Genomic DNA, 12,144 nt, shown 5'->3' on the forward strand with positions numbered 1-12,144 from the left:
GGACGGTTGCTAGGGGCCGCGCCGCTGTGTGCGAGGGGAATTGCGGGTAACGGGCTGTAACGGGGATGGGCTGGTGCTGGGGCGCGGCTCACAGAAGGGGAAGTTTTGTGACTCGCCTCTGTGCTTTTTTTTGTTTGTTTATTTGCTTGTTTGTTCTTTTTTCTGTTCTTTACTCCTTGGCCTTCAGACCTCCCTGAGATACAGCAAGAAATTTACAGGAAGGACGACAGGCTCCTCACCTTGTTAAAAGATGTTTATGTGGAGTCCAGAGACCCCCCGGCACAGGTGGGTGCCTCTCTGTAGGAGGCATACGAGCATCAGCTCTGTTGTTTTCAAGCCCCACGCAAACTCTAAGGCATTTTTCTTTTTAAAGGGTAACTTTTTGTTAGTGCTTAGAAGCTTTGCTGTTGGTAGGTAAATGTGATGTTTTCAGTGCTCAGTTATACACCACTGGCACAGATTGTGATCATGCAACCTATATGCTTGCAGTCCTCCATTTTAACATAGCAGTGATCTTCTTTTGTTCTTCACCTAAGTTCCAGTTTCTGCTCCCTCAAATGCAGAAGGGTGGTTGGCCAACGCCTCTGAAAGATACTGTTTGCCAGAGATATCCCATGTGGCTCTGAGAAGAAAAGAAGTTGGGACTGATGCTGAGGCATGGATGTAGTAGATAGCAAAGGCATTAAAGATTTCTGATGTTAATGACATCTCATACAGAGCTTTTTCCTTATGTGACTCAGGAAATGCCCGGGTTTGTTTATTCTTGTACAACCTTGTGGACTGTTTGGCCATCAGGTTACTCACTACCAACACTGCAGTCTTTGACTTGGAAAGCAAGGCATATCCCATCCAGTAACAGGCAGATTGGGGCATAATCTCCTTTTTTTCCACCTTCTTCCACCTTTTTACCTCTTGCATTATTGGACCATTTTATTCTAGCTCCTTCTTTCACTAGTAAAAGTTTTATACTCGTCTAGCAATAATATTTCTAATTATTCCTAAGTATTTTTGATTTGCAACATCCACAGTACCATCTATTTAAGGCTAAAGTATTTTAAAAGACACTCTTCCCTGAAGCTTCCAAGTAATCTCTATCTTTAATTTTCATAATAGAGGTTAGGACTCTAATTTTGCAGAGCTGAAAGTTTAATTGCAATATAGAATCATAGAATATCCCAAATTGGAAGGGACCCATAAAGATCAACAAGTCCAACTCCTGGATCCAAACAGCACCACCCAAGAATGAGACCATCAACATCAGCAAAAAAACCAGCATTGCAGCAAAATCTTTAAACACTTTCATTTGTAAGCCTGTCAGGAGAAGTTTCAGGAAAAGCCACAAGTGGAACAAATCATTCTGTGGATGTGCCTCATTCTGTGCCTCCTGCAAGACAGCTGCCACATAAGACTTGCACTTGTGGTGTGTCTGCCTAATGTTGTTAGGAAAAGCGTGGTTAATGTGTTAGCAGCGAGGCTTATGAGCAAAAGTTTCTTTCTAAAAGCTTCTTGTCCTGATATTTTTCTGAACACTTCTTTCCTCTGAATACTTTGTGCAAACTGTACACATATTTGGTGTGTCTGTGTTACATGAAAAAGTATCAACTTTCAGTCCTGTAGTGACAGATACCTAGAGATGGGTCATTTTATTAAGGCTTGAAAAGTTATTCATTATCTGAGTATAATTTTTAGCGGGAAATTAAGAGAAAAGTAGGTAGCATTGTCAGAGTTTCTGTGCAATTTAGAAACAGGCTGTTACAGATGTGTAGCATCCACATAGGTTTTCTCAGCTTTGGGTTAATACAGTAGCTGCATACACTTTCCTTTAAAAATACTTCTTAAGAAGGTTTCCATTGTTTCTTTTTTGTAGCGTCATTCATTACTGAAATCTTAATAAAAAACAATATAGGGAAGGTAGAGCAGGTTCGGAAATGACTTAGAAAAGGAAATATGAAAGGACTTGAAAGAAGAGACTTTCTGTGTCTGAGTACTGCAGTGGTCTTGAGATTTAAATTGCACATGATGGCGCTAAATAGTTTTTCTTTGTTCAGCAGAGCTTGTTCTCGAGATAGAGCAAGAGAGGTGATATCTTTTAGTTGCAAAACTGAAATATGAAAATAAAAGGAGAGGAGAATGAAAAGGATTTCCAGTGGTATCGTGAGAAGAATACCAGTTTTCAGTGTGTTTTTTCCCCTTCCCCTCCCCACTGGCATGGATCAGTATCAAATATTAGGTTATCTGCATTTACATTTGGCTACCAAATGGCCTGTATGTAGGGCTGCTGAGTCTGTACAGCACTTCAACAGTACTGGATTGTAACTTTTCATGATGTGAATAGGGAGTTGGCCCTCTATATGGAGTGGCTGTGCAACAACTAGCTGTAATGTCTTTGATATTAAAAAGCGAGGGTGGCTAAGCTACCTTTTTATGGCTGTGAAAATGGGAAAAATTACTGGGAAATGCCATATTTAGAGAAATAGCTTAACTGTTACAGTATGCATAGTAAAAGGAACTGCTGATAATCTCTTTTTGTTTTTCTTCCCACAATTAGGTAAAAAATGGAGGTGGTGAACATCTTCCACGTAAACAGGTGGAAAAGAGATTGACAAAACTAGGTCACTTGGAAGAGCTAGATATTAAGAAAGTTCCCAAAGGCAAAATTTCCATTGTGGAGGCTCTGGTGCTTCTTAATAATCATAGACTTCATCCTCAGATATGGACTGCAGAGAAAATAGCAGCAGAATACAGTCTGGAACTGAATGAAGTCAACTCTCTTCTGGAATTCTTCATTCCTTTTTCCCTTCAAGAGTTTCCTAAAGAAACAAAAAAAGCTATAAAACCAACTTAAGAATATTTATAAAAAACTTGTGTGATCTTGTTTGTGTCTTAATTATACTCCTGGGTATGTTCAGTGTCTGAAAAGTGCTGGTAATGTTATTTTCATTATTCAGCAAGGCTGCTGTCTTGTACCAAAAAGATGTATTCAGGCAATTCCATTCTGCATTTGATAGCTTCAGTTACATCTGGTAATTAAGGACAGAGTTTGTAAAACAGATTTTAACAACTAAGTTGTGTGAGAGCCTGTTACAGGGTTCTGATTGTTTCATTCGTGTGTTTTCCATTCAGTTAAAATATGTAAATTCTATTTAGAAATTTAACTTAAACAAACAAGGAAAAAAAAACACGAACAGGTTGTCTTTCTTAACAGAGACTTCCTAGCCTCCAGCAAAATCAGTACTCTGTGTGTATTAGCTTTGTAATTCATGTTGCAAGGACTTGCTCTCAAGGTGCGTGTATGTTAAAGCAGCTTTATTTCTGTTGTATAAAAGTTAAATAATACTTACACTTTATAAAGAGTATTAGCCATAAGATTTAGGATGCTCAGCTATGTCAAAATACAAAGAATAGCAAGAAGGCTTCTTCCTGATGACTAATGTGTGACCCTTCTTTCACTCCATTCTGATTTTGCTGAATTATCTGTACCTCCCCAGGTACTCTCCATCAGTCACTGAATTTGTAGAGTGAAAATCTAGTATGGCAGTCTTTTACAGCGGCCTCTGGCATTTGCTGTATGGGAAGTAATGGTTCACATAGTAGGTAGCTGTTAAATGCAATTGTATCTACTGATTGAACCCACTAGTAAATCTTTTGTAAATGTCTACCTGTGCTGTTGTAATAAGCCTTTTTCCCCCATGGAGGCCTCCTCTGATTCATCCAAGTACAAGCTTAGATCAGCGTGTTCACTGATAAACAAGTTTTCCTCAGGCTACCACACTCAAGTTAGACAGCATCCTTTAGTTTTTAGTAAAGAAAGTCAAGCTGCGGAGATAACTGGACTGTAGCCTTGATACTCTGGGTCTGTGTAAATAAGGAAGAAGTTTAGCACTGCTGGCAAGTACTGACTGGTGAAAAATGGTTCATGTTCTCCAGCTGACTTAGAAAAGAAAGCAGAGTTTATGTTTAAAATTACAGTATGCTTGTTTTCATTTAAAAAATAATGTTGAAATGTTTACACTGCAATGTGAATGTTTCTAATGTCCATCATCAAAAAAAGCTAAATATAACTTCCTTTTTAATGACTTCTTGTTAGGTCTTAGAATTCTGATTATGGCAAATATTTTAACAAGAACAACATCAGCTTTGCTATTTCATAGCAAGATTCTTCTCTGAAGTGGAACAAAGTGTTTAATTATAGTTTGCCACAGTGTATTCAAAGTTTTTTTTTTTAAAGTACATATCATTATAGACAAGTGAAAGATTGTGTAAAGATTCTGATTTGTCTTGGATGTGAGTAATCTGTAACTTAACGGGGACAGACCTGAGCTGGAAATAACAAATAATAATTCTGAGCTGTGAGCCACATTATAATTTACTTCTTTTCCACAAAATACCCTTCTATGCTGTAACAGAAACACTGTATTTTTCAATACTGTTCATCCTAGTGTAATATTTAAGGTGGAATTCAGAAAGAACAGCTGTGGAATACATTTGGTACAGATACTTTATTTTTGTAGGATACTCTGTGATTTCCTTATTTGAAAATGGATCTTCAGTTATGCATTGGAGTTAATTAAAAACTTGCCTTACAATCAGCATTAGACAACGGTTTAACCATGCCCCTTGACTCAGTACCTGTTTTGGTATTTCTTTTACACTTTTAACTTGGTTTTGTCTATTCCCTTTCCTGTGGCTGTTTAGCTGTTGACATAAGAAAAAGGTGTTCTTCAAGCAAATGTTTTGAAGTGGTAATTATGGAGAATTTGTGGGGATCTGCCATGTTTTATGGGATTCTTATGTGGATAATTTCTCATGTTTCATTTCTATGGATATGCTGTGCCAAATTTCAAATGTTTTTGACTGCTATGTAGAATTACTAAATTTGGTAAAGAACAATTTACATTGTTCTGTAGGAATGTTCCAGCAGGTATTCTCGCTTCTAGACTTGAGTTTTCTCTAAGATGTCTCTAGGGGGAGTCTATTTGCTCACTTATCTGTGTTTTCTGGGATGTCCTCACTTCAGTGCATCTGTTTCTCTAGCTTCATTCTGTAAGTTTGTATTCCCAGTCTTCTCCAGCCAGTCTTCTCTGCCACTTTCTATGAAAACTATGTAGCTGCTCTTTTTGCTTTCTACTGGCTCACAGGCAAATGTTGCTTATGTTCTGTTATCACAGTATCAGTGACTTGTTTTATTTCAGCAGAGTGGTATCTTGCCTTCCAGGAGTAACATATCTGAGGTAAAGGTGAGAGGACTGAGCAAACGTTTTGTTCTGGAGAACTTGTGGCAGATTTTCAAAAGGGATGTAGCTTTTCATACATCTTCAACATTTGTCCTTTGAGGTATTTTAAACTAAAATAGATCTTGTGCTGCCTTTCTTTGTATTAATAGTAGCCAGGTTCTTGCAGTTTGCTGAAATAGCAGGTTCAGTGTTGTAAGGCAAGAAGGAGGTTTAACTCCGCTTTCTGTGCAGTTCAGTAGAGGGAACTTCAGTTAAAAAAAAAAAAAAAAAAAGCAATCTTTCTGTAGTTATCCAGCATATTCAACCAACCTGTCTTTTAAGCAACCTATTTTTACCCAAGAAGGAAAGAAAGTGATGCTCTTAAGTTAGATATATGTACTAAACTTAAAGAGTATCTTATTTCTGTGTTGAAAAATGGGATCAAACCTCAAGTAGTTGTAATACAGGATTAAAACTTCTGAAGTTTAAAAGGGCTTGTTTGTTTAAAAGGGCCTTTTTCATATAAGACTGTACTTGTTTGAAATTCTGGGAAGCTTCAGGTTTCATAGTTCTGTGCCAGAATGCTTTTAGAATAGTTTTCTGGTTGTCGTGTGGCAGCGGTGTTGAATTCACAGCAACAGCTATAGGAACCTGCTCAGTGCAGGTAGGCTTCAGGTGCAAATGGCTTTTGGTACTTGAGTCTGGAAGGGCAAGGAAGGTCTGTGCTGACTGACATGCTATTAATGATCAAACCACTGCATTGGTGCCTGTCCTTACTGAATACGTCTCAGTAATCTATGAACCTAGTTAATTTTGTAACCTTCCATGGTTTAGGTAGGTACTGCCACATTGTTATTGGTGCTAAGCGTTTTCTGTTGAGGGCTTCCAGACAATGCTTTTGTAACAGAGAGAACAACCCCCTAGAAGGTGACGACAAGCTATTTAGCACGGATCAGGATTAGGTGTTGTAAGAGGGTGCAGTAGGTCCATCCATGTTTTTTGGCCTCCTGACAAAGTGTGGCACTGCTGCATTAAAAGAGAAGAAATTGGAAGGGAGCTGTAGCAGAGTAGTCAGCTCCTACGGGGATGCAAGGCTTTTGTAGGACTGAAGCCCTGTCTGTGGCTAGGTGCACTGGTGCACAGGTGCAGCCATACCTGTGAGTGGGGTTGCCCTATAGAACAGAGTCCATTGATGCTGCTGGTGCTATCCAGGCTTATTCCTGACACACGCTTTTGCAAGCAGAAGCATGGATGTAAAGTAACTGATAGGTCTGCTTATGTGAGAGGTGTTTGGAGAAACAATGCAGGTCTGGTAGCCTGCATGTGGCTGGGAATACTGAGTTGGTGCTAACTGCCTGTCTTAGCAGAGAGAAGGAAAAAAAAGATGAAGGCGTAGTCTTCAGAGTGTTTTCTCTGATCCAAAGGATGCGCTGTTCTTAATTGCACAGAGCTTTGTTCCAAGGGGAAAAAAACAACATAGTGCAGGTTGTGATTCAAGCAGTTCTGACTTGCTCCAGACCAGGTGCTGCCTGGACCACAGTTGTGTTGCAGAGTTGAGGTGCTGGGCAGGAGGCTGTGTGCTGTCACTCAGTTGCCTTCAGTCCCGGTCCTTTGTGCTGGTAGCTCAGCATTGTACCCTAAAGCATGTATTTAGAACTGAGAAGCAGTCTTTTATCCTTGTCTGCATCAGTTGCTATCTTTCGGTTGGATCAAACACATTCATGTTACTTCTATTACCAGCCATGTCCACAGGGAGGAAAAAAGTTACTAAAACTAGGTACAGTACCAAAATGTGACTGAATTTTTTGAGTACATTATCTGCAGTTCTTTGATTTGGGACAGGAAAAGTTTATTCTAAAACCTATTTTTATAGTCTAGTAAAATATTTTTATGTTTGATATGAGATGTCATTTATTGCTAAGAATATTCAAGCTGAATGCAAAATATTTGGTTTTAAGATATCCCTCACCTTGCCGTATAATGGGAAATATTTTGTTATTGTTCTAGTCAGTCTCAGAAACAAATGCTAAGACTTCTGATAAGCAGAAGTTCATCCCAAACTGGTTGCTGCCATTCACTCCCTTGCCATGATCCTGTCCTCCCACTCTCCCCACTAATTTGTTGCCGTGTGCCATCTGGCAAGTCTCTAGCCCTGTGTCACAGATCTGTAATTAACTGTGTACAATGAGTGAGGCTGATTTACTGTGTATCTAAAGCTACAGTGAAACTGGAATAAACAGAAAGCAAGTGCATTGAGTAGCAGTGAATTAAAGCAAAGCAGGCTACTGAAGATGTCTTCTGGAAGAAATAATGCCACATGGCTCGTTTTGTTCCTCCACAGGGGAAGGAATTGGGAATAAAATTCATATTGTGTTCCTCCTTTCTCAATTACCTGTCATCTGTTAAAGATTTCCTGTGTGGGAACAAATTCATAGTTGTTGTCACTTAAAGATAAATTCTATCAGCTCATTTCTGCACATGCAGTACTTTAATATTAAACTGGAACTATTTTCCTGTGACTGGCATTTAATCGCGGTTTCTTAGCCTTTTTGGAAACAATACACTGTTTTGTATATTTTAATAAAGGTTATTTGAATTTTACCATGGCCACAGGTCGTGACTAAAAGCTGACAAGATGCAATTAAAAGCAAGTCTTGTTTCCACCAATGACAAATATCCATTTGTAATGCATAGGTTCAAAAACATAAATAGTTCTCTAGCCTTAAAAAAGTAGTGAAAGAGCAACGTTTCTGAGAGATCCTAAGGAAAAAACATAGTTTCACTGACAGAGCATTATAGGAAACCCTTGTTGGGTTTTTATACTCAAAATGTTGCATTTTCTGCAATTCTGCTGCTTTGGAACTTGTTATGGAATTCAATCCTTGCTTCAGCATTGTGCTTTATAATACAACATTCAGTTCTTCCAGGATATGCAATTAATTCTCAGTCAGGACAAAGGCCTGAGCTGAATGTGAGCCATACTCCTCAAATCCCATTAAGATTGCTGCAACCTAAAATAATACTTTTCAGAAATATGAACCAATCCCATTGTGTTAGCTGCTAGCTACTTCTGAAAATGAAAAAGGAAAATCTAAATCTAGTTAAAATAGAAATGCAGAATATGATATTAATGTAAATAAATTACATAAAGCTTTTGACATGCTGTTGTTTGTTGTGTCTTGAATTTAACTTCTCTGTGGTAATTTCCCTTTAAAAAAAAAAATCATTTTTAACGGAGTATGAAACGCCTTTCTTGAAATAATACTTTATCCTTGTTGAAACAACAGCATCTTCTTTGCTATCCCCTGCACATATCATCAGGATTTCTCAGAATGAGGAGAAAAACCAGCAGACAAATAGTGCCAGGCTAAAGAACACCATGAAGGATTTTGATACGCTTTGCCCTGTCTGTGCAGGGCACGGTTACAAAGCACTCGTGCAGTCTTGATCAAAGCTTTGTTTCAAGTTGAAGGCAACTGGAGTCTGAACTAACTTCACACACTGCTGGCTTCAAGTTATTTTTGTGATAAGGAAAAGTGATTACTGAAGAGATAAAAATGCAGGGTTTGTTCCAATTGGTCAAACCGTTTCTATGGTTGCAGAGTGGTATCTGAGGATTCAGCTGAAAAAAATGTGTCTTAAAGATGAGAAAGCAGCTTATCTGTTGCATCCCTGCACTACATTTGCTAGGCAGGAATGGAGTTCCAGGCTTGAGAGAAGATACAGCTTGATGGTTTTGTTACTGGATCCTTATAAATAACCCCTTTCCCCCAAATAAAACTTTCTAAAAGCCAAATCCATCTTAATTGCAGTTTGCTTCCTTTCTTTGTTTTATGCTGTTAACTGGGAAAGCTTTGAAGTGCCCCCAGAGATTTACCAGAATATCGTGTGACTTTTTTTGGAAGGGGGATTCAAGGGACCTGAATGCATTTTTTGGGAAGATGACCTTCCAGGATGCACCTACATCTGAAATATGAAAGCAGATGTAGTGTTTGTTTTAGCTGTGCTCTGCAAGGTCACTTCACCCCATGGCTTTTAGGTAAGTCATCGCACAAAGGACTACTTAATTTGCTGCTACGTTTTTTCTCTGACTTATCATTAGGAATAATCTTGTCCAACATCACCTAGCACCGGAGAAGAAATAAAAAGAAATATAAGAAATTAATATTGAATTGTCTTAGTCAGGATTTTTTTTAACATATGTATATTTTGCTATTTCTACATTTAAATTTTAGAGAGGTTATATTTATTTTACCCATAAAATTGCAGATCATTAGAACCATATATAATTCCTGTAGCTCTCTCAGAGCTTGTCCTTAGTCTGTTAAGGTTATACAGTGCCAATTGTACTGGATTAATGAGTGCTGGATTCTTATTGACATGCAGGAGCAGGGTGACATAGCTTTAATAGGGGCTGAGCAACCTCTGTGAAAGTCAAATGTAAGTAGCTATCTAGGTATCTGGGACCTAATCATTATGGTGTTGAGGAATTATCTTAGTGAAGGGAGAACTCAGCATCTCATATGGAAAAGAGGCAGATCATTTGCTACATTGAAAGGTTGGGTGCCATGTTGTAAGCAGTCTTGAATCCATAGAATTGCAGCGTAATTTAGATTGTAAGGAAATATTCTATTGTGTGCAGTCAAGCTCTGGATGCTCCCACAGCTGAAAGCTGCACAACTTGGGCAACCACTTCTGGTCCCTAAGGATGGGGAAAATTTTTTCCTTACATTGAGGCAAAATTCTCCTTGTTGCAACTTACCTGTTGCTGTTCTGCTGTGCACTGCTGGGAAGGGTGATTTCACATTTCCTATGCTCTTGCCAACATTAAGAATTCTGAGAAAGAAACTTGATTCTGTTCACCTCTGTCTTACTCCTCCACTTGGAATATCATTCTTATTCCTGCTTCTTCCTGGAGCTCACTTTTTTATCTCATCTGTGAGAGAACAGGAAGGTGAAATACAACTTAGAAGACAAAAGGATCATTCAACAGAATGCAAATATGCAACGTAAGGATTAGTCCCACAATTGCAATAATGTTATTCTTTTTCCTGTTGTCTTGTGCGTTTTCTCTGTATGTATTTCACATCAGGAAATGCAGTGATGTCTGAGAAGCACAAGCCAGGCTTCTGAGCAGGAGAACAGGGATACATGAGTGAAAATCCGAACAAAATAGCATTGCCTTATTTTATTTAATGAACAGCAGTGTAGAAAAATTGCATGTAAACTCACAACCTCTCTTCCCCTAGCAATTTCTCTCTAGTAATGTTTTCTGATAATAAGGTTACAGAACCCACAGTACCATCAGAGCACTTTATGAAAGGAATTGCTTCCACTTACTGCACACATTAAAGATTTTTAGTTGTTACTCATTTTCAAAAGCCTCAAACTATACGAAATTGTTGGGAGCAAGCATGTTACAGATCAGCTTTAGAATTTATGTTGCTTTGATTCTGCATTTTGACAATATTGTATTGATCCATTGAGTACTTTGATATTTTGCTTGCATGTCTCCCATGTTTTAACAGAGACGCTTCACAAAAACTTGCATGCAATTTCTTTATGCTTCAAGTCTGCATCAGATATATGAAGAAATCTGGGTGTGAAGCCTGATGTTTTCATTTTTGAAAAGCCATTCCATAGCAACACACATCACATTTTTTCAATTATATCTCTTGATTCACTCCAGGAATCCCAGAATGGCTGGAGTCAGAAGGGACCTCCAAGTCTATCTGGCCCAACCCCTGCCCAAGCTGGGACATCCAGAGCAGGGTGCCTAGGTCATGGCCAGGCAGCTTCAGAAGATCTCCAAGGAGGAGACCCCACAGCCTCTCTGGGAAGTCTGTACAAGTGCTCTGTCACATGCAGAGCGCGGAAGTGCTGGTTGGTGTTCAGAGGGAACCTCCTGTCCTCCAATTTAATGCTATCTGTGTTTTAAGAAAACTCTCTAGTGGCTTAGCGCCATGTGCACATTTGTCTCCGTGGCGAGTGCTCACTTTACGTTCAGGTTGGTAGTAAAGAAAACTCAAAAACCTCATTGCAAGAGGATGGTGAAATGGGAAACCTCATGCTCCAGTTGCAGGGGTATGACTGCTCTTGCTGAGTGAATGGAACAGGGTAGACTCTCAGGTCCCCTGGATTATATGTGTGAATATATGTGTGAATATTTGTGTGAATATTTATATACAAAAATGATCAGGTTCCCACTGACTGAAATGACTCATGAGATTGAAAATATGAGCAGTCAGGCCTTAAGATTAGCTCTGAGACTCCAGTAAATTTCTCAGAAATAAGGCTATTTCAGTTCACTTTTTTTTCCTCTGAGGGATGAAAAACATTGAAATGCTCTTCTATGGAAGTGTGAAATGGCACTCTTGTGAGTACTTAAAGTTATCACAATGCTCTAGTCATGTGCTATTGATCTGACCATGTGAGAACACTTTTAAAGTAAAGATGATTGCAATAAATTCAATTAGTCTAACACTTTAGAGATTTCCTTTTTACACACAGTGATAGAATATTATGTTCATAGAATCATAGAATAATTCTAATATTTTGTTTTATTACAAAATCTCTGACATTAAATCCTTAGCCAGTAAATGAGTGAACCTTGAACAGAGAAAAAGACTGTTTTGCTTATAGACAAATATGCATGTCTGTGTGTATACAAAAACACAGACAAATAATGCCAATCATTCTACTATTAGTGCAATAGCTTAGCTCTTGGGAGCAGTCTAAGCTTGTGAAGTGTGCGAAGTGAACAAGTGTGCAAGTTGGAAAGAGGTGATTTTTTTTCAACTTTCTCATTGCAGTGTTCAAGAGTGTGCCGTTCTCTGGCTCACTCACTGCTGCTAATTCTGTCACATGGGTCAGCTGGATCCCAGGTCAGCATGAAGTCATTTCTCCTGCGTGCAAAATGAAAGTCAGTCTA

At 38.7% G+C, this 12,144-nt stretch overlaps 1 protein-coding gene across 1 annotated transcript; it reads left to right on the plus strand.

Moving 5' to 3' along the window:
- Window positions 1–8,371, plus strand: NDUFAF4 (NADH:ubiquinone oxidoreductase complex assembly factor 4; the record flags this gene model as incomplete). The annotated part of the gene is made up of 3 exons (XM_010707565.3): window positions 1–46; window positions 188–285; window positions 2,549–8,371. Coding segments are annotated over 3 exons (441 nt in total), but the record flags the coding sequence as incomplete, so codon positions are not given.
- Window positions 8,372–12,144: the final 3,773 nt, after the last annotated feature.

This window comes from Meleagris gallopavo, chromosome 2, assembly GCF_000146605.3.
Source record: "Meleagris gallopavo isolate NT-WF06-2002-E0010 breed Aviagen turkey brand Nicholas breeding stock chromosome 2, Turkey_5.1, whole genome shotgun sequence".
Classification (NCBI taxonomy): Eukaryota; Metazoa; Chordata; class Aves; order Galliformes; family Phasianidae; genus Meleagris; species Meleagris gallopavo.